The 22,458-nt window shown below is 38.7% G+C and overlaps 4 protein-coding genes across 5 annotated transcripts; 3 read left to right on the top strand and 1 right to left on the bottom strand.

The window, feature by feature from the left end:
• Positions 1-875: 875 nt before the first annotated feature.
• Positions 876-3,843, top strand: LOC121761497 (ATP synthase subunit gamma, mitochondrial-like). The gene is made up of 9 exons (XM_042157138.1): positions 876-1,004; positions 1,910-1,953; positions 2,070-2,222; positions 2,581-2,697; positions 2,781-2,908; positions 3,010-3,132; positions 3,211-3,330; positions 3,422-3,543; positions 3,623-3,843. Exons 1-9 carry the CDS (start codon positions 913-915, stop codon positions 3,690-3,692), a joined length of 969 nt encoding a protein of 322 aa, XP_042013072.1. The 5' UTR covers positions 876-912; the 3' UTR covers positions 3,693-3,843.
• Positions 3,844-4,078: 235 nt separating this feature from the next.
• LOC121762804 (cysteine desulfurase 1, chloroplastic-like) lies at positions 4,079-7,591 on the top strand. Of its 2 annotated transcripts, none has more exons than XM_042158811.1 (10): positions 4,079-4,352; positions 4,454-4,587; positions 4,656-4,815; positions 5,102-5,288; positions 5,511-5,656; positions 5,760-5,832; positions 6,003-6,066; positions 6,595-6,694; positions 7,039-7,208; positions 7,280-7,447. In XM_042158811.1, the coding sequence occupies exons 1-10, from the start codon at positions 4,134-4,136 to the stop codon at positions 7,293-7,295; spliced, it is 1,269 nt and encodes a 422-aa protein (XP_042014745.1). In that variant the 5' UTR covers positions 4,079-4,133; the 3' UTR covers positions 7,296-7,447. The 2 variants fall into 2 exon arrangements, with proteins under 2 accessions (XP_042014745.1, XP_042014744.1); XM_042158810.1 differs by having other exon boundaries at positions 4,080-4,352; positions 7,039-7,197; positions 7,280-7,591.
• A 110-nt stretch (positions 7,592-7,701) lies between these two features.
• On the top strand, positions 7,702-9,167 carry LOC121762080 (presenilin-like protein At2g29900). The gene has a single exon (XM_042157847.1). It carries the CDS (start codon positions 7,845-7,847, stop codon positions 9,117-9,119), a length of 1,275 nt encoding a protein of 424 aa, XP_042013781.1. The 5' UTR covers positions 7,702-7,844; the 3' UTR covers positions 9,120-9,167.
• A 137-nt stretch (positions 9,168-9,304) lies between these two features.
• LOC121762079 (exocyst complex component EXO70E2-like) lies at positions 9,305-13,701 on the bottom strand. Its single transcript, XM_042157846.1, has one exon. The coding sequence runs from the start codon at positions 13,232-13,234 to the stop codon at positions 11,333-11,335; it is 1,902 nt and encodes a 633-aa protein (XP_042013780.1). The 5' UTR covers positions 13,235-13,701; the 3' UTR covers positions 9,305-11,332.
• Between the last annotated feature and the right edge of the window lie 8,757 nt (positions 13,702-22,458).

Raw genomic sequence — 22,458 nt, forward strand, 5'->3', positions numbered from 1 at the left:
AATAAAATACCTTAAAAGTAAATCTTTTAACAAAGCTTCAATTATTTAAAAAATCACAAAAAGAAAAAAATATACTCCAAAAAGTAATAACTAAACAATTGATAAAATATTTATAAACCTTAGATACAATGAAAATAATTTCTGTTATTTCTAAAATTAAAAAATATAATAACTATAAATGAAATACTTCAAAGTTTAGTATAAAAATAAATAAACAACGAAATAAATTGAAATATAATAACTAGTATAAAAATAGAAAGAAGAATTAAAAAATGCAAAGTCATAGAGAATACAACTGATAGAAAGAAATAAAAATAGAATACGATAAACGTTAAAAATAATGCAGTAAGTGGGTGTCAAACTCGGGTCTTTGACACTACTAAAAGGGTTACTACTGCTGGACCAATGTCACCTTTATGAAGTATATATGACAATATATAATAAATACGTAAAGTTTTAGGGGTATAGTTATACCCCTTTATTTTACATTGGATACGCCACTGATGTGATATACTATACACTTAAAAATGAGATTGAGTTTCGTATAAATAATTGCTTATCGCCTAAGTATTTAAGTTACACTAGTATGTATCTTCTATAGATTTGAAAAGGTAAAAGCAATTGGTTTGGAATGTTACGAATAAAACTGGACCTTGCATTAAAAAAGCGTACCTTGAAATGCAGTCATTAAAAGCTAATTTCATTAACAAATGTCATTAACATTAACAAAATTACTTATACAATATTTACAGTAATTTATTTTATAATTCATTTCCGTATTTACGACGACGTCGTATAGGTGGAAAATGACAGTATAAAGCAGCTGATTGATGAAGCTGCATGCATTTGCCTGCCTTCATCCACCGATTAGTTGAAGAAATCTAAGATTAATTCGATCCTTCAAAATCCACAATGGCTATGGCTACATCGAGATGCCAAGGGAGGCGAATCGCCGCCTCCTTCTTCTCACCTATCACCATTCGACACTCGCTCGCTTCTTCCGAGTAAGCCCGCTCACCCATTCTCATTGATTTTGTATGATCTGATATTTTTTCCCTCTTTCCGTTCAGATTCTTCTTAATCGTGTTTGGATTGTGTTGTATTTGCGATCTGTGGTCTGTTTTCAGACTTTGATTGTGTTTACATCAACATATTTTAGACCATAATAAGTGTACATTTATTTAAAATGTTTCGTTCCTTTTCCCCTGACCCCTTCCTTCTATCACTGAGATGGAATGAAAAAACTTATCTATGAATGGGATCAAATATCCACAGAAGTAAAGATCTGGTAATATATGAATTGAATAAAATCGAAACATGCAAACTGTGGACTCATGCATAATTAGGTAAAATTTATTGTGTAAACCAAAATGATATGCACCGATGCGTTCACACATTGTCATGGAAGAAACAAGTTTTCTATAGAAGTTATGGGAAAAAGAGGATTATTAAGTACTAGTGTAAAAGATGTTTGCATTGTAGCAGTTAAATGAAATATTTGACAGACAAATTATGTTTGGATAATCAGGATCATCCTGACTCAAAAGAATTACTCATCTGACACTAATCAGAAAATGAGGAGTATTAAGTAGTGTAAAAGATGTTAGCATTGTAGCAGTTAAATGAATTTTTTGACAGACAAATTATGTTTGGATAATCAGGATCATCCTGACTCAAAAGAATTACTCATCTGAAATCTGATTTGAAAATTACATTAATCAGAAAATGAAGAAATTTGTGCAGGATGCGGATTTTTCCTGCTTTCCTCACCAACTTGGTTGCTTTACTTTGTATCTTCTACCCAAATAGATCACCTTTATCAGTTATGGAAAATTTGCTCTTCCAAGATGTGATAGTACTGTCTTTCACTGAATTACTTTTCTGCATCTAAATCGTCATATGTCAACAGGGAGTCTGCATTTTCGGGAGTTCGTTCTATTTCAACTCAAATTGGTAGGATTCATTCAATAACTTATGTTCCTTCTTTTGTTGGCATATACCCTAAGTTCTAACTTATCCAATAGTGTTCCTACCTTTTCTGATACTTATGGCAATCAATGAATATGCAGTTCGCAACCGTATGAAGAGTGTTAAGAATATTCAGAAAATCACAAAAGCAATGAAGATGGTTGCAGCTTCAAAGCTGCGAGCCATCCAAACTAAAGCTGAAAATTCTCGTGGACTATGGCAGCCATTCACTGCTCTTCTTGGAGATCTTCCAAGTAGGAATTTTGTTACAATTTCACTATCTCGAAGTATTTTTTGTTATCTTGGTTTTGCACTGTGTATTCTTCTTCTGACCTTCATTCTGCTTTGTTTGCTTGTACAATACATCAGTAGTACATTATAATTGGGACTTGTTTCTTGTCATCACCCATTTTGTCTGCTTAAAAAGCATGAATTATCACAGGATAATTTCCTTTATGTAACACACTCTCAATTAGTCAGAATCACGATTATTGCATCTATATTCAGCAGTACTAATGTTTTCATCCACGTTGCTTTCTCACGCCCAATAGATTTAATGTCTAGTTTGCACTCTTTGCTTACATACTTCATCCACGTATTTTGATGCATAAGGTGTCGAGGTGAAGAAGAATGTGGCCGTCACAATTTCTTCGGACAAAGGTCTTTGCGGTGGTATAAATTCTACAGCAGTCAAGATCAGCAGGGGCCTTCATAAGTTGAACTTTGGTGGTACACCACAAGCTTCGCCATGTCTTTAGCTCTCTGCATTGTTGAGCAAACGGAGAATTAACTTCCGTGTATGTGTTACACAGGTCCTGAAACAGAGTGTAAATATGTCATTTTGGGGGAGAAAGCCAAAGCCCAGCTCATACGCGACTCAAAGAAAGACATCGAGTTATCGATCACAGAGTTGCAGAAAAATCCTCTAAACTACAGTCAGGTCAATTATCTCTTGCCACAACTGTGAATCTAACCAAATTTACTTCACTTGTATCAATATTTGGTCCCAAAATGGAAAATGGAGCTACTTTTGGTTTGCAGGTAGCTATGCTTGCAGATGACATCTTGAAGAATGTGGAGTATGATGCACTAAGGATTGTATACAGCAAGTTCCAGTCAGTCGTATCGTTTATACCATCAGTCTCAACCGTACTGTCTCCCGAGGTGAATGAAGGGCTGAAGCTACCACCATTTTTTAGCCATATAAACTACTCCATAGTGAATGATCTGATGGTGGTGTAGGTTGTTGAGAGAGAGGCTGAGGCCGGGGGAAAGCTTGCGGAACTTGATTTGTACGAAGTTGAAGGTGGCGAGGCTAAGTCCGAGGTGCTTCAGAATCTCACCGAGTTCCAGTTTTCCTGCGTATGTCGCTCTTCACCTCGGTTTCCTTTTTTGCATAATCGGAGCTTGTCCTAATAAAGAAGTGGTCTTGACTTTTGATGGATGTGTGCAGGTGATGTTCAATGCAGTGTTGGAAAATGCTTGCAGCGAGCAGGGTGCGAGAATGTCGGCTATGGATAGCTCAAGCAGGAATGCAGGGGAGATGCTTGATCGACTAACGCTCACATATAACCGGTTTGTTTCTTTATTAGTTTTAGGGATTTGAGAAGAAAGAGTGATGAGAATTGTAGATGTTTTGTGTTTGGATTTGCAGAACTCGTCAAGCATCCATCACTACTGAATTGATAGAGATCATATCTGGAGCATCGGCGTTGGAGGGTTAATAAAAAATGATAGCTTGATTGATGGATAATAAGCTGATTCAAGCAGAGATAAATAACAGCAGCTTACTTTCTCCTCCTGCAGAGAATGTTGGCTTATATTTTGAATAAATATACCGTGGAGATATAGAAACGTTGAGCCCAGTTTGCTTAATGTCGGATTCCTTTTTTATTTGATAAAACAATAAAGTGGATATTTTTTAAGTTTAGCCTGATGAATATCTAGACAAAATTTGATTTGATGGGACCTTTTTTCCGAATTTTACCTAAAATCGAATTTTACCTGAATATCCATCCATATACGAAGTTTGATGATTGGCCTTATGAAATTCATGGATTGGTGGGTGTAAATTTGTAAAATTTCAAAATACTAATAAAAAATAAAAGAAAAAATGAAGTTAAAAACTAACTGCAACCACAGCTAGTTAGACTAGAGCGGCGGCGATGATGATGATGATATCAATGGAGTCCGCCGTCGTCAAACTCCCCCCCTCTCTCCGCACCATCAAACTCAACCCTAACCGCAAAAACCGCATTCTCCGCACCGCACCCTTCGCTTCCTCCGCCTCCGCTCCCGCTCCCGCTCCTCTTTCAACCGACCCTCAGCTCGGCCCCGGATCCCTCGGGCACCTCACCCGGCCCGATTTCCCCATCCTCCACCAGGCACACCTCTATTTCCTTTCTCTCTAAACCCCTTCCCCCTAATTTATCTATACGTCGTTTTGATTTTTGATTTTTGTGTTGGAATCTCTTTGATTGTGCAGGAGGTGAATGGGAAGAGGCTGGTGTATTTGGATAACGCCGCCACGTCTCAGAAGCCGGCGGCGGTGGTGGACGCCCTGCGGAATTATTACGAGTTGTATAATTCGAACGTTCACCGCGGAATTCATTATCTGAGGTAATTTTCTGGAGGAAACTCTGTCGGTGTGGATTGTCAGCTGATTTATTTTGGGTGTTGTGGTGTAGTGCAAAGGCGACGGATGAATATGAGCTAGCGAGGCAGAAGGTATCGAATTTTATAAACGCATCGGAGAGTAGAGAGATTGTGTTTACAAGAAATGCTACTGAGGCAATCAATTTGGTGGCTTATAGTTGGGGTCTCTCGAATCTAAAGGAGGGAGATGAGGTACATAATTTTCCTTCTGCGACTGTTTCCTTTTCCAGTTCGCTTCTTTGCTCATTTGAGTTGATGTAGATTCGGCTTGACTGAAAGTTATCCTGTATTGTTGTGATATTCGATGGGAACCGACTACCATGTTGCTACATGGCCAAAATTTGTTGAGTTGATGTAGATACTGCTTAACATGTTTTCCTTTTTGCTCGTATTCTATTTTTCTTCCTTAAATCCAAACCTTTTAATTTCTTTGCTATGAGTTAGAGTTAGCTAATAAGTACTGATTCACAATTTTCAGGTTATACTTACCATCGCTGAACATCACAGTGCTATTGTTCCTTGGCAATTTGTAGCTCAAAAGACTGGTGCAGTGTTAAAGTTTGTTAATTTAGGAGAGGATGAAGTTCCAGATGTAGGAAAGCTAAGAGAAATGATCTCCAAGCGGGCAAAACTTGTCGTTGTTCATCATGTCTCCAATGTGCTGGGTTAGTCTATTTCTATCATGTGAAGAGTAATAACTGTAGATTGTGACATGGAGTTTATTTAACTAAAATACATAGAGAAGAAGCTTATGTGAGATGGTTTGGATAAAGCATCTTTTTCTGGCCATTTATTCATTACTAAAAATATGATATAAGGTTTACTATGACAAGAAGCTATTTGTGCATGACCAGTTCTGATTCTCCTCTCTTCCATCTTTCCCTCAGCTTCTGTTCTTCCAATTGATCAAGTGGTAAGCTGGGCTCATGATGTTGGAGCCAAAGTGCTCGTTGATGCTTGTCAAAGTGTTCCTCATATGGTCGTTGATGTGAGGAGCCTTGATACTGATTTTCTGGTTGCTTCTTCCCATAAGGTGAAGTCTTTTCCATCTGCATTAGAACTTAAGTCCATATCTATGCGTTAGCTCTCAAGTTTTATAAGCCAGTGTTTGAAGTGAAGAATTAATCATGCTTCAGATGTGTGGGCCTACAGGCATTGGATTCTTATATGGTAAAAGTGAGCTCTTGTCCTCCATGCCTCCTTTCTTAGGTGAGTTATCCTTAAACCTCTCCTATGAATAGCCATGTTTGTTTTCTCTTACATTTGAATGTGAAATAGTTTTGTAATTCCTATTTCCTATCACGATTGCTGAATCGTGAAATTCTGTTTTAGTGTTTTATGAGTTTGTCTCTTTAAAATCTCTATGACATTATTCTCAGGTGGTGGTGAGATGATAGCAGATGTATATTTGGATCATTCAACCTATGCTGAACTTCCTTCTAAGTGAGTGTCTCACGTGCCACTAGATCAATATTAGTTGTAGGAATTGGGCAACAAATGAACAATCATTTTATGCATTGATTTTAGTATAGGGGTGAAGTTACACTTGGTTAATACAAAAAATTAATTAATATCTGTTACCTGCGTCAAATATTTCTAGACTCCATAAGGAAAAATTAATTGGAAGCATTAATTTTCTGATTTGCACACAAAAGAAAATGCATTGATATTCAAGTTATCCTAGTGTGTAACATGATACTATGAAATACTCCTATTAGTTTAAAAATAATTGCTACCAATAAACAACACCGTTTCATTTTTGCACATGTATTATAAACAAAATTTCCATGTTTAGGCTATATATTCTACAATGAGTTGGATATAAACTCCAATAATGTCTATTTTAATTATACTAGTATTAATTTATGAATAAATATCAAGATGTGCGATTTTGTTTGGGTCAACATTGATAGCATAATGGCAGGCTTATTCATTGTTTCTGATAAACTAATATACTTCTGAATGTGATAGATTTGAAGCTGGAACTCCTGCTATTGGGGAAGCCATTGGATTGGGGACAGCAATCGATTATTTGTCAGCCATTGGGATGCAAAAGATTCATGAATATGAGGTAAAAATGTGCACTATTTTCCCGTCACCTTAGCGAAGAATACTTCTATTCTCCCCGCAAGTGGAAGCTACTAGTACTGGAATAATACTTTCTCCTCTGATCAAACTCTTTGAAGCCTTACTTATTTTCACACCATGTTATCATTTCGTAAGACTCACTAGTAATAATCGACGAGATGAGTGCTTAAGCTTGCCTATTAGCTATTCTTGTGAGTCTACACATCAACTCCAAGTTTTTTCTAGTTTTTAGGATTAGAGTATTTTATTTCCATTTTAAGTTGATCATATCTTCAAAATACAGGAGCCAGCAGCATCATCAACAAAGTTTTTCTTTTCCCTTTGCAGGTAGAGCTAGCGAATTATCTGTATGATCGACTGAGCTCAGTACCCAGTGTCCGTGTCTATGGCCCAAAACCATCTAGAAGCGTGACCAGAGCAGCACTATGCTCTTTCAATGTGGAAGATGTTCATCCAACTGATATTGCAACTTTTCTTGACCAACAGGTACATACACTGTAAATTGTCGTGTTTCGTCTCTTCAACATATAGTGTCAATCTGTGACCTTGTCTTTTTTTCTTTCCCCAGCATGGCGTCGCGATAAGATCAGGTCACCACTGTGCACAGCCCCTTCATCGGTACTTGGGGGTGAACTCGAGTGCTCGCGCCAGCCTTCATTTCTACAATACAAAAGAGGATGTGGATGACTTCATCATTTCCCTATACGACACCATCAACTTTTTTGCATCTTTCAAGTAGAAAAGATTGGTGTAGAATGTGAATTATGTCGAATATTATGTACGCATGTCTGAATAAGGAATATTCAACAATAACAATTTTATGTATCGAAATAACATATTTTGTTGGATGGAATTATGAAAAGCGGAATTTTGGCTCAAAGGTCATTGTGAATTTGTGAGCATATGAGTTTCAACACGAGCAAATGAAGCTACAATTTCAAACGCATTATCAATCTAAATTGAGTCAAACATAAAGATGACGTTTTTAATGATAAAATCAGAATTTTGCACTTATTTATTGCAACGGAGAATCTCTAGACGAACTTGAAGCAACTCGATCTGGTAAAATTTCGTGAAATAGACGCTTCACAACTCTTCACTCACCCCCGAATTCCAACAATTCTCGATCCAAAATGGAGCAAAATCCCAGACCCAAAACAATCCTCGAAACATGCGGCGAAGAAATCATCAGAATCGTAACGCCAGTTTCGATATGTATGCTGTTGGTCGTAATTCTGGTATCTGTCCTCAACAGAGGTTCCTCCTTGGACGACGGCCTCTCCTTTGCATCCATGGCCACCATGGCCTACTCCGAGAGCAGCTCAGACTCCATCTGGGACAAGCTCAAAGGCGCCCTCTTGAACTCCCTCGTCTTCGTTGCTGTTGTCACGGTTGCCACTTTCCTAATGGTGCTCCTCTTCTACCTCAAATGCACTAAATTCTTGAAATACTACATGGGTTTCTCTTCCCTCCTCGTTTTGGGATTCATGGGTGGTGAGATTGCCATTTTCTTGATCAAAGCTTCAAGCTTTCCCATTGATTGCTTTACATTTGTTGTCGCCTTGTATAATTTCACTGTTGTTGGTGTTATGGCTGTGTTCATGTCAAGAATGGCTATTTTTGTCACTCAAGCTTACTTGGTTGTGATTGGGGTGTTGGTTGCTTATTGGTTTACCCTGTTGCCCGAGTGGACGACGTGGGGGCTCTTGGTTGCTATGTCGTTGTATGATCTAGCTGCGGTGTTGTTGCCTGGGGGTCCATTGAGGCTATTGGTGGAGCTTGCCATGGATAGAGATGAAGATATCCCTGCTCTTGTTTATGAGGCTCGGCCGGTTATCAGTGATGCTGGTTTGGGTGATGGTGTTGCGAGGAGAAGGGTTTGGAGAGAGGGAAGGGGTGATTTTGATGAAGATCAAAGGCTTAGGTCTTATCGTCTTCCGGATTCTAGTCTGGGGAGTTACTTGTATGGTGAGAGCCAGAGTGCGAGGAATATTGTTGATGCTGAAGATGGAAGAGCATTAGGAGGAGATTCTGAGCTTGCTGCTCCTCTCGTGCAACATATTAATATTCGAATGAATTCTTTGGAGAACGCTGCTTCAAGTGACAATTTGGCGCTTGAGGGAATTGGCTTGGGTTCCTCTGGCGCGATCAAGCTTGGACTTGGCGATTTTATCTTTTACAGTGTTTTAGTTGGAAGAGCTGCTATGTACGACTTCATGACGGTGTATGCGTGTTACCTTGCTGTCATAGCTGGTCTTGGTATAACTCTGATGCTCCTTGCATTTTATCGAAAAGCTTTGCCTGCTCTACCTTTCTCTGTCCTGCTAGGCGTGTTGTTTTATTTATTGACTAGGTTGTTGCTCGAAACTTTTGTTGTACAATGTTCTATGAACCTATTGATGTTTTAGATTTATAAGACATTATCTATGATTTCTGATTGTATTCAGTTTTAAACATTTTCTTGTTGAATCCTTTTATTGCACATAAGCTGAAGTGAAGTCGCCTTGGTCAGGTGTTAGGTGGCCGGACTTCTCAGTATGAGTTTACCTTGATACATCATCTTATATGTTATTGGAAACAAGCTGAAATTCCATAGTAAAATACTAAACTTAGTGGCAGGTTGTCTCATCATTTCTCCCCCTCTTGTTGACATTGTTGTGATATCCATCATTTCTCATCATTTCTCCCCCTCTTGTTGACATTGTGAAAGATCCAAATTTGTGTTTTCTTCTTCCCTCTCTCGAGAACTCATTTGCATTTTACTCGAGTATCTCTATCTCATAGGCATCAGCTGTTACAAGATAACCATATCTTTAGTTGAAGGTTGAACAATGTGAAGTTAGAAGAATGTGAAATTCCTCTTTTGTAAAACTCTAATTAAGCCCTGTTTGAATTTTCTTTACCTTCACGCAAATATATGTTGGGCCTGAGACTGGATCAACGCGATCTTGGTAGATGCCAAGCCCCAATACCAAGCATCATTGGGATCTCAACATTCCGAAAGTGACCATGTGTATAAATATACTAAGGCCACATATGATGACACAGTGAACACTAAGAGGCCAGTAAATGTTTCTATTGCTTCTCAGTTCCAATCCTAATCCTTCTTTTGCACGAGTACATCATTTTATTAGCTGTTTTGAACTGCTTTGATAACTGCATCAGTGTATCCAAGTATTTTTAGCAGCAGAGTATGCATAACTTACCACTTGTAACTTTATTGCATTAAATGCCATGGCTTGCACTTTCATAATCATGTGGTTGGGGCACTTCTAGCACCAACTACCCTTTACAAAATGTTATTTATACCCTTTTTGCATTAAATGCTATAAATGTTGTGAAAAGTTCAATCTGGGTACTGAGGACCAGTAGGGTCATGGCGTCGTGCACAGTGTGTATAATTCGAGGCACGTTCTTCTGAAGGAGGACCATTTCTCTTGTTTGTTTTGCTCATGTTTCAGTCAATGAAGTATATAAATGCTGTATGAAAATCTATTGTTTAAGCATACCATATGTTTAAATTAGCATATGTAGCTCGGGTTTTTCTCATTATAAATGACCAGTTCCATTACAAGGGAGCTGAGATACAAGAAATTTTATGGTCCCATGCACATTCTTTGAGCAAATTTTATGGTGATAATATCTTCCTGATGTGAATGGTCGTGAGTCCCTCTTGATATATCTTCCTTGACATTGAAATGTAACGGTCAATCTTGGACGGTTAACAGAATCACAAAGTGCTGGATCACTCTCATCCATGAATTAGTTTGGCATACATTGAGAGTCTTTTGCATGTTTTCTGGTGATATTAATGTGCATTAAATATAGTACTGTAGTAGGTTTTTTTTTTTTATCATACTCAGACATGCTTCAAAAGGCAGGGCCGGTGAAATTGCTCTAGACACGGTACCACACTTTCTAAATTCTTTTTTGTTGAGGTATATTTCACAGCTGCTGCATACTCTTCGTCTCTTCCTAACGGCTCCTTTTTTATTGACTCCCGTATTGCAGAAGACTGATAATTGTGTCATGGCGATGCACAGACTTAAGTTACAGAATGGTACGGAAAAATCCGATTTGAGAAAACTAGGAATGAAAACTTTGGAACTTTTGCTTGCTTTAAGAGTGCCGTTAAGAAGTTAACCGACATGCTAATACATCTTACCTTCTACTCATAACTTGATACTGCTAGTAAATGGTAAATGGATTTATATTTTCAGGCTCGTAAATTTGACAATGATGGTTTCTCTGCTATGTTGGAAGAGTGCGAAATTCTTCACTCGTTTCTATGTTTTTTTGATGAATTCTGTTTTCGAACACACGACAGATAAAATATTACATGTTGCAGACTTGATTGGGAACGGAGCACAACGATAGTCAGATGGCCATCTCATTCAGAAGCATATCGAGAGTAAGCTCATGATGGTAACTCTATGCTGTTATTTTTCTACAAATCTTTTGTTGATAGAATATGATTATGCTACATATGGGAGGGTGTTAACACGTATATTGTACAGCTAACGTTACAAAGTTTGGAACGTTAGAAACTGAGAAGGCATACATACTACAGAACAACAAACAAAAGAATAGTAAAAACTAGGAAGAATGAACGCATTTGAAATCATCCGTGTCCCCTTTTCCAAGAATGGCTCAATGACTTCGATGAGCCTTCAAGAAGATCCATTATGTACACACCCAGCTCCTGTTCGGTGTACTTGATGTGCTTTTCGCCAATAGAATTGCTGATCTTACTGACAAAGTTGCGATACGGTTGGATGACCGTCTTGGAAGCTAATATCCTCACATCTTCGCGGAGTTGAGGATCTGGGACAACCCATCTTGTCTGGCTCTTGTACAGATCCTCAAAAGCAGTGTTGAAATCTTGGCATCTCGCCTTTAGAGTTGCCTTCCCGACTTTCCCATCGTCATGGAGAAAGGTCAGTAAAGAACTCCACGTCGTTCTTTGGTAATACATTGCATGCTGCCGGAGCTTCACATAGTGTTTTCTGATCCACTCATCACCAAAGTAGGGGCTGATTTTGGAATTCTTGATCTTCTCAACTGCGTAGTGGATATTGTTCATCAAAAAGATATGCTTCAATGATGAATCTCTGTATAAACTCGACTTCTTGTCTAAGGTTGCTTCTAAAATTGATGTGAGTGACTGCAGGTACGTTGCCAAGGCACGAGCTGGATAGGGATCTGCCTCGGCATCCATGTTTTGCTCTTCGTCTCCACTCTCCCTGCCGTGTTCTTGATCTTGAAGAAGCAAAGGAAGCGTATCCTCGTATTCAGCGAAGCACAAGATGTAGTTGGCAACGTACTTTGTTAGGGGATGAATCCCTCCATTTTGGAAAGGGGTTGTGGAAGTGCAAGTTGCAATGCGGTTTCCAAACTCATTGAGGATGACTCTAACAGATTCTCCTAGCTGCAACAGAAGCTCGTGGAAGTCGATCCTGATCAACGACTCCGTCTCTTGTGAGAACAGAGTGTCCAGATCCGGGACGAGATCAGCTAGAACCTCATACATATCAAGCAAGCAGAAGAGCCATTCGGGCTCGTGGGGTCCAATCAACACAGCTTGACCAAAATTCAAGAGACAGAAGAGAGGCCCCCTTGAAGCCTCGATCAGGCAAGCTGTGCTGACCTGGTCATAATCTCCAAGAACTTGGTCGAACAGCCGTTTCGCGCTGCCAAGATAGACGCCGATGATTCTCGTCATCGCCACACGCCATTTCCTGATCCTCGAGTTCAAGTGCTTCCACTCCATCCGCTTCACGTCTTCTATGCTAAGCTGCTCCACGTAGAGAATCATCGAGTACTCCGCTAATACTTCCTTCCAGAACGCGGTGAAGGGCAGACAGAACTCCTGAGCATAGCCCGAGGCAAACATTGTATCCGCGATGGACTTGATTTGAGGAACCACATCGGGATGGATCAGATCCATCGCGCAATCCTCGGTCTCTGAGCTGCTACGGCCCTTGAGAGACGCGTCCTCGACCGAATCATCTTCGTTGGAGATGACAGACTCCTCGTATATGGGATACACTTCGAAAACCGGGTATTTATGCTCGAAACACTGCTTGTTCTGCACAAGTATGTGGACCAGCTCATTTTGGAGCCTGTCCATAGCCATATGCAGAGTAGTTTTTGCTTGATCAAGAACCCTATTACTCATTCGACTCAACGGCATACCTTCAAGAGCCTCAATCGACCTCTGCACCTCGCCGACTGCTTCCAAGTATTCCAAGATTATCACGGGGCCGGAAGCCCAGATCTGCGAATGGCTTGAGTGCAGATTTGTGATGGTTTCGCGGGACGAGATGAGCCTCTTTTTGAGCTCTGTGATGATATCCCCATCCGGTTCATCTTCATTGAGCTTGATCATTGTCGACAAATGGAAGTCGAGCTTTTCCAAAATCCCCCTCACATCACTGCTCATGAGCTTGGTTGCTTGAAGGGCCTTCATCAGGTGATACGAAGCAGCAACGACGTGGCGGTCCGCGTTGGTGATATCAGCCATCGGTGGTTCTTGAAGAAAGAAAGTAGGCTATTTTGGGTTCTTGAATGGAGAGCAAAGATTCAATCTTTTATTGTAGAAATATCAAGAAATCAAGGCTTTTGAAGGCAACAGAAGAATTAGAGAATGTAGAGGTTTTTGCAGTTGAATTTTGGGTTCTTGAATGGAGAGAGTAGGCTGCTTTGGGTTGTTGAATTGTATGGTGAGCAAAGATTTAATCTTTTTGGTTGTGGAAATATCAGTAAATCAAGGCTTTTGAGGCAACAGAAGAAGCAGAGAATCTAGAGGTTTTGCAGTGGAATTTACCACTCATGTTTTGAAAAAACAGAAGGGAAGATGGATAAAGGTGTAGATGGACTATATCTGAAGACTGACCATTGCAGCCTCCCTTGTTTGAATACTGACTTCACAAAATCCAGAGACACAGAAGAAAACTTTCCTCAAAATTCAAGAACGTGCAGAGAAACAAAGGTAAGGTTTTTTCTCTTGATCATTCTCATTTCACAGCACACACATCAACAACATAAATAATTGTGTAATCATGAACAAAATACTAAAAAAAGTCCATCAAAATTTTGCAGGTACAAATACATAAAGTCATAAACACACGAGTTAGATCTCAAGATTTCTGCTGGTTTGTAAGAGAAATGGGGCAGCTACAGATATTGTAGAACTAAACTGAAGTCTGAAGTGGTAAGAAAAGGGGAAGAAGAAGATGATGGTTGAAATTTCAGAAGAGAAGAGAAGCTTCTTTGAGATTGGTGCAATTTGTTTAGTTTATTTGCAACGACTTTTCTCTGTAAATTAGTTAGTTAATTTGTTACCGCAAGCAGCAATGTCAACTGTAACTTGGATTTCACTCTTTGTTTTTATTTTTTTCTCTTCTATTTTTCCAACACTTAAATCGATTTCACTCTTTGTTTTTTATTTTTTTCTCTTCTATTTTTCCAACACTTGAAATCTGATTTGTTATTGGACTCTTGACTTTGACCAGTGAATGGTTTATATTCGGACATGTCATTTTCTGTACGGTCAAAGGTTGGACCCATGTTTATTGCCAATGGTTCAAACACATATTCATATTTTTCATTTTTTATTTCTTTTCTTATGAATAAAATTACACAAAGTCAAATAATTTTTAAAACTCGTATCAGTGAAAAATGACACTTCTAATGGGGACCGGATGGAGCATTACATAAAGGCATAAGTTTATCTAAACAAGGAGAATGCAACAAGTATATTTTATAGTACTAGTAGTATTTATCTTAAGAAGAAAATTGATCATATATTTATATTTTTATTTTAAAGCGTAAGATAGGGTAGTATATTTACATTTGTTTTCAATTGATTGGCATGAATTATGCTACTAGTGTTACTCCCACCATCCTGCAATAGAAGCCATATTTAGTTATGACACGAGTTTTAAGAAATGTAAAGAAAAGAGTGTTGAATAAGTTAGTGGAATATGAGTCTTACTTATATATAGTATTAGTTTTATAATAAAATGTGAGTGAAATAAGTTAGTGGAATGTGAGAACTACTTATCATTTATGGTAAAAGTGAAATAAGACTCTTATTGTGGGACGGATTGAAATGGTAAAATAAGATTTTTATTGTGGGACGGACCAACGAAAAAATAAGACTCTTGTTGTGGGACGAAGGTAGTATTTAATTGATAGTGATTGGATATGTAATATGTATAGCAAATAAAAATTGAATATTACTCCATAAACGAAGAAGAATTGAGACATTTTTTAAATTGAGAGGATTCTAGAGTGCCAGCTGCCTCCTAAATAGAGAAATTGTTGTATTTTTAATCATGTTACATGTATAAAATAGAGTACAAGTAAAATGAATGTTATTTTCCTATCTTCCCTTTTGCAAAGAAAGTTACATTGTTGCCATTGTGGAGGATGCTTCATTTTCATTTTTTTTCATTAGTATACCTCTATACCTCATTTCCCACTTGTGAGATATTGATGGACCAGCTGTGTTGGAGCTTAATCAAGCTCATTAGTTTGAGGAATGTTCAGGAGCCGTCGGATTAAATCAGTTAGAGATCTTTTAATCAGGGCCGTCGATTTCATTATAGCCGTTGTATTCAAATGAGTGTATAAGAGTTAGTTTGTTGTTGAGTTAGTTTCATAGCTCAAATTGTATTCTCCAAATAATATGCAGATATCAATAAGAGTTTCTTGTTTCTCAAAATCTTCTTCATCGTTTTACATAGATTCTAATAATTGGCGCCGTCCGGTGGGAAGGATCAAGTCAAATTTTTCTGATATTGTTCTTGTTGGAAACGGATCCGCGACATAGAGATGGCATCAAGATTTGAAGCCTAAAAATTCACGGGCAAGAACGATTTTGCCTTGTGGATGATGAAGATGCGTGCTATGCTTACGCAGCAGGGTCTATCCTCGGCTCTGACAAAGGAGGTGAAGGATGGAAAGGAGGCAGAGGCCTTTGATCCGAAAGCTACCCCGAAAGATAAGGAGATTGAGGCGAAAGCATACAGCACGATAGTTCTATGCCTCGGAGATAAAGTTCTGCTGGAGATATCCAGAGAGACTACAGCGACAGGTATTATGGCAAAACTTGAAGATCTATATCTTACAAAATCTTTAGCGAATAGGCTGCTTATGAAGCAGCGCCTATACTCGTATAGATTTGTGGAATGAAGGGGGATTTTGGAACAGTTGGAGGATTTCAATAAAACCATGGACTATCTTGAAAATATTGATGTCTATATCGGTGATGGAGATAAAGTCATCTTGTTATTGAATGCGCTTCCTCACAGTTATGATCAGTTAAGCGATGCAATTTTATATGGCCGAGAAAAAACCATTACACTCCAAGAAGTGCAGTCGGCCTTGAGATCAAAGGAGTTGCAGAAGGGAGAAGTGAAATTTTCTGAATCGATCTCAGAGAGTTTGAATGTAAAGAAGTTCAAAGGGAAGAAGCCATTCAAGAAGTTCAATGAAACCTCCAAGAAACCATTAAATTATCAGAAAGAGACACGTTCATGTCATTGGTGTAAGAAGCCTGGCCATTTGAAGAAGGATTGTTATGGTTGGAAGAGAAAGTAGGAAGAGATGGGTGGAAAGGTTGTGAATTCCACTCAGGCAATAGAGGAGGATGAGACTCCAGTGGCTTTAAATGTCATGGAGCATGTAGAGGCTGGATCTTGGATCATGGATTCTGGGTGCAGCTTCCACATGAGCCCTAATCTCCATTGGTTTGATGATTTGAAAGAGATTACTGGTTCTGTGATCCTAGGAAATAACCAGATTTGTGAGGTGAAGGGCATAGGGACAATGAAGTTAAGAGCTGAGAGTGGCCGTATTATCATTTTGAATTCAGTCAGATATATTCCTGAGGTTAAGAGGAATTTGGTGTCTCTAGGATCTCTTGAAAGTAAGGGATGCATGAATGGAGAAATGATAGTGAGCAAGGATGAGAAGGTGCTCATGAAGGCCAAGAGAAAAGGCAGTCTGTATTACATGACAACTACTGTCATGATGAAGAGTTAAGCTGAAGCTCATGTTGCAATGTCTAATAACATGAGAGTTTGGCATTCAAGACTTGGTCACCCTGCCATGGGTACATTGAAATAGCTAATCAAAAAGGAGCTTGTGCAGTGCAAGGATCCTGAAAGTGATCCCACAGAATGTGAGGAGTGTGTATTAGGCAAGGCTAAGAAGCTGCCCTATCCAAAGGCAGTGCACACTTCTTCAAAGCCTTTGGACTATGCCCACAGTGATTGATAAGGCTCGTTTCATGCATCTATTTTGGGTCTAAATTCTGTGTTTTCTATGGTGTTAACGTGTAATTAAAAGTCCAGGTATGTGAATATTCTGCCGGACCCAGGAACGTGTTCTATTTACCAGGGCAGAGGAAACAAGAGCAAAAAGTGAAGAAAATGAGCATAATCCTCGAGGGCATAAACGTCAAACAACAAAGATCGATTACCCTAGGGATTGGAGCCGTGCCTATAAATACGAGGAAAAATATCAAAGAAGAAAGGTTTTTGGGAGATAGGAAAATCCTTAGTTAGTTTCGGCTCACTTTTCATCTTCACTCACTTAGCTCACGCGTTTGGTTTCATATGGGGAATTCTGGGTAGTGGGGTAGTTTCGGTGTCTTTGGAAGTGTAACACCGTCCTGATAAGGGCGAAGAAACAATTTTAATTTTCTGCACGTACTTACTTTCGCCGACTTCCTTGCAAGAAGTTCGGCTACTGTTTTGAGGCTACATTTGCAGTTTGATGCTTAATCTAGTTTCTATTTTCTGTTTCCGCTCTGATTCTGATGCTTTACTATTTATTTACTGATCTGGATGCTTTTCGCAACTATTGGGTATTTGAAGTTGAGATCGGAGAGATCTGAGTGGATTTGTTAGTTGTTGGTTTGAATCGGAGTTGGAGGCTATGGATCTGAGTTTTGTTGGTGTGAATCTGATGGATCTAGTGTAGATTTCCTTTTTAATGTATAAATCTGAGTACGTACTTTTGGATCTGCATGGAATTTTCTGTTACTATTGATTTATTTGACCTAGTAGATTAGATCTGTTAATTTTCTGCTTAATCATTATGTTTAACCTCCGATCTGAAGTTTGCTCTGCTCTATGCTTTGTTCTGTTCGAGTTCATGTTTGTTTACTGAAGAAGATGAAGATAGTCGGTAGTTAGAATCAGATACGCTTTAGTTTGTTTGTTGCAGCTTTCTTGTCAGTAGCTATTTAAGGAAATCTGTTATGTTGCTTTTTCTTATGTTCTATTGTCTAGCCGTTTTAGGAAACTTTACTTTTACCTAACCCATTAGTTTGATAACTGTTCCAAAGTTAATTTCCAGTTTCAAATCATGCATGTGACTATGTTTGAAGCACTTTCAGTTCTCTGGATCCAGTAGATAGAATAGATTAGTTTTAATTTCCCAGGTCTAGTAGTAAATGTAGCACCCCGAAATTTTGCGACTTCTATTTCTATTAATGTGGATGTTGAATAAGAATTTCTTTTGTGGAAATTGAGTCTCTATGTATTTGAGTTAATTATGTGAAATTAGTTGTTGTGGGTTATAAGCTTCCAATGTGTGAATTAAATTAAGTGGGATCATGCATAATCATTCTAGCCATTTTATTTGAAATTTTCGGCCCTCCTATTTATTGGAAATAATACTTTCTTTCTTGGATTTAATTAATTGCTTTGGGATATTTATCCAAATTAAATCCCAACCAAATTATGCCATCCCTTGAGATTTTCAAAATCTCCTAGTAATTAGGAGAAGAAATTATTTTGTGGATTTAATTGGTATCTTGTTTGTCTCCTTCCTTGATTTAAAATCCAATTAAATCTTGTCATATCTTACCAAATTTAAATCCTATTCCTATTTGATTTGAGGATTTAAGTATTTTTTTTTTCCTTGATCTCTCCCATTCCACACGTCTACTTTCATTTTTAATTGTGGGATTTTATTTTATTCCCCTATAATTTAATTATTTTATTTAAGTGTTGGATTAAACCTAGAGAATAAATAAGCCAAACCCTAACCCTAGCCCCATTATTCACGCCGCTCTCTTCCTCTCCTCTCCTCCCACACGTTTTTTTCCTCTTTTCCTCTCCTTCTCCACCAATTCTTCACCAATCCTTTGTTCTTGCATCAATTTGGAGTTGGAAATTCAAGACTCATCGAAGAATCGCATCAGTTATCTTTCCTACCGATTGTTTTTGAACAACAAAGGTATATTTGAATTCTCTTTCTCATCCTTTCCATTGAACCCATGTTTCTTGATTCCCTCATCCATATAGTGAGTGTAGAAATCATAGATCTAAAAATTAATCGGTTGGGATTGATGTTTTGCATGAGAAAGTATGTGGATATGCGTTTATGTATGTGTATGTGTGAGGTTGTGGATGATTCGTTGGTGAATGATATGTGAATATATGAGAAATCGGTTGTGAGATCTTTTTGAAGCATGATTATGTGTTGGAAGCATGAATATATGTGTTGGAAGCATGAATATATGTGTTTGGATGAATGATAGATAAACCCTAATTCGAATTTGTGAAGCATAAAAACTGTGGTGTTCGGACTGTAGATTCCGACGTGTGTTTGACCGAACAAACGATCTTATTTTGGCACGAATTTTTAACTGAGTAAAATTTGAGATGTCTTCTGTGTTGTGTATAAATTTCAGCCTCTTTTAATGAAAGATGAATTTTAAATGAACTTTTAAAATTAACCGCGCAGTTCTGTCAGAATTTGTATTCTCGTCCAGTAAGTTTCGTTTTTTATTTGACCGACCTAAAGATGTGATTTTGATGTTAAATTTTAAATGGATGATATTTGATGTGTCTACTGTGTTGTGATAAAATTTCAGCCCCAACGGAGGTCGGATGGATTTATAATGATTTCTACAAAACGACTGCGCAGTTTTGCCAGATTTCTGTTATGTTAAAATAATACTTGTTGTCAAGTTTTGAGTGAATAAATGATACATGTGTGAATAAGAAACGTATCCTATGATGTGGCTATGTGTTACACGTTGATGTATGTTTGAGTGTTCGTTTCGTTTTTGTTGATGAACGTTTGGGGATGGGCAATCTAAGAAAACGATGAAAGGAATGATAGGACATGCATGATAATTGTAATATTGGAAAACCTGATTGTGTGGTGATATTGACAAGGGTTGTTGTGCGTACGTGAGCACAAGGAACGAAGGTTGCTTTTGAGTTGTGTATTGTGTTGTCTAAGCAAGCGAGGTGGGCTTTCTTTACTAAACTCTTTTACATTTCAAAAGTATGATTGTGGAGCTATAAGGGTGGTTTAAAGTGTTATGTCATGCCATGATTGTTTTGATGTTGAGATTGTTGCCTGATGCCTAGTTCATTTGAGCTTACTCCGTTAGACTATAAGGCTATGTTGAGATTGTGCTTGATGCCTAGTTTGTGAGTTCGCTCCATTAGGCTATAGAGCTATGATAAACGAATTCGAGTCTGAGTAGGGCCGCAAACCCTATCAGGCTGTGTACACAGAGGGGATCGTGAGTCGTCCTTGCTAGTCGGCTGGTCTCGTGGGCGAATAGTGTGGCCACACTTTCGTCGCACTATGGTAAGAGAATGTGAATGATTGATTGTTGAGAAAGTGGGGAGATTGTTTTGCCTGGCCAGACTATGAAAATATTTTTGTGTTCTCGATTATTTTCTCAAGTTAAAACTCGAGTTCACTATGGTATGGATGACATAACTTTTATCAAATATTTTGGTGTGTGTTCACTGAGTATATCAAATACTCAGCCCTGCATATGTTTTCTTTATGTGCAGGTTGAGCGGGGTGTTGCGATGGATGTTGAGTCGGCTTAGGAAATTTGGATGCGTTGTGTCTTCATACATAGGCGTCATCCTATGACTCTCTTTGATAACTTATTTCCGCTGCTACTTTGGAAAACTGATGTCACAAGAGTTTACTTTACTTCGTATGACTTTATTGTGTCAAATACTTTGAGACTTTATTCCGCTGCTTACTTTTGATAGACTAAAATATTTTTGTAGACTAAAGTATTTTCCCTTTTGGAAGTTAATCAAATTTTTGCATTAAGTGTCAACTTTTATTATGTCCCTCATTTTTTCGCGGCTCCTTAGTCCTTCCCCTCGTCACGTTTTCCCCGTCTTCACTATCCTTAGTAAGGGCGGCCGTGACAGTAAAACTCAACCCTCTTGTTGCGTGGCAACAGCCAAACCCTCCAAAGTTCTCTTAATGCATTCCAAACCCTTCCGTCCTCGTGGATTCGATCCCGACTTCCATATACTAGCCAATAGTATAGAGGGTGAGGTTTTGAAGCAGAGATTGTTTGACAACGACTGAATTCTGAGAGTTCATGATCTCCTAGTCCCTGTGCTCTAGCGAATCCTCTGGACCTAAGAGTTTACTTTTACATAGCAAGCATCAACCATTCTGCGATCTTCAGTGATTTATTGGGGCCAGCTCAAGACAAGTTCATTGGTGGAGATAGATATTATATGAGCATCATTGATAACTTTTCTAGGAAATTAGATTTACATACTAAAAGAAAAGTCAGGGGCCTTGGCTAAATTCAAAGAGTGGTGCATTGAAGTGGAGGCTGAAAAGGGGTGGAAGCTGGGATATCTCAGAACTGATAATGGCTTGGAGTATCTGCCTAGAGAATTTGATGAGTTCTGTAAAGCTAAGGGCATCAAAAGGCACAGAAAAGTCCCCATGAATCCACAACAAAATGGAGTGGCTAAGAGGGCCAACCGCACCATTCTTGAAAGAGTGAGATGCATGTTGCTTGCAGCTGGTTTGGAGAAGAGATTCTGGGCTGAGGCAGCTTCTACTGCAGTGAAACTAATGAATATGTGTCCCTCATCAAGCATAGATGGAGACATACCAAATAATAGATGGTTTGGGAGACATGGCAGTTATGAAAACCTGAAAACATTTGGTTGTAGGGCCTTTGCACATGTCAATCAAGGGAAGCTGGAGGCTCGAGCTCTCAAATGCATCATGATGGGATATCAATCAGGGGTAAAGGGGTACAGGTTGTGGTGTGTAGAACCTTGAGAATGGAAAAATTATCATAAATAGAGATGTCATTTTCTGGGAACATGAATTGCCTTTCAAGAAGAAATCTATTACTTCTGAAGTTGAGCATGTGATAATTCCTGAGATTGTGGTGGAGCATAGAGACACTCAGCAGAATCAAGTAGCTGAAGTCACTGACATTTTACAATCACCACAGCAGGCACAACAATCCACCCCAGTTGTTCAAAGCAACTGGAAATTGGCCAGAGATAGAGTTAGAAGGAATATCAAGCCTTCAACTAAGTATTCTGATGCTGAATTCTTGTTCTTTTGTTTAATGGTGGTAGAAGACATAGAGTATTCAGAACCTTGCACCTATGAGGAAGCAATGCAGAGTAAAGAGTGGGAGAACTGGATGCAAGCCATGGTGGATGAGATTGACTCACTACTCAAGAATGGCACATGGGTGCTGGTGGAGAGGTCAGATGGAAGGAGAGTAATAAGCTGTAAATGGGTCTTCAAGAAGAAGATAGAGGCTGCTGATGGAGATAAGGTGAGATACAAGGCCAGGCTAGTGGCTAGAGGCTTTACACAGGAACATGAGATTGATTATGATGAGGTGTTCTCTCCTGTAGTAAAGCATACTTCAATAAGGATCCTGCTGGCTATAGTTGCAAGAAAAGACTGGGA

The sequence above is a fragment of the Salvia splendens genome, chromosome 13, assembly GCF_004379255.2.
Source record: "Salvia splendens isolate huo1 chromosome 13, SspV2, whole genome shotgun sequence".
Lineage (NCBI taxonomy): Eukaryota > Viridiplantae > Streptophyta > Magnoliopsida > Lamiales > Lamiaceae > Salvia > Salvia splendens.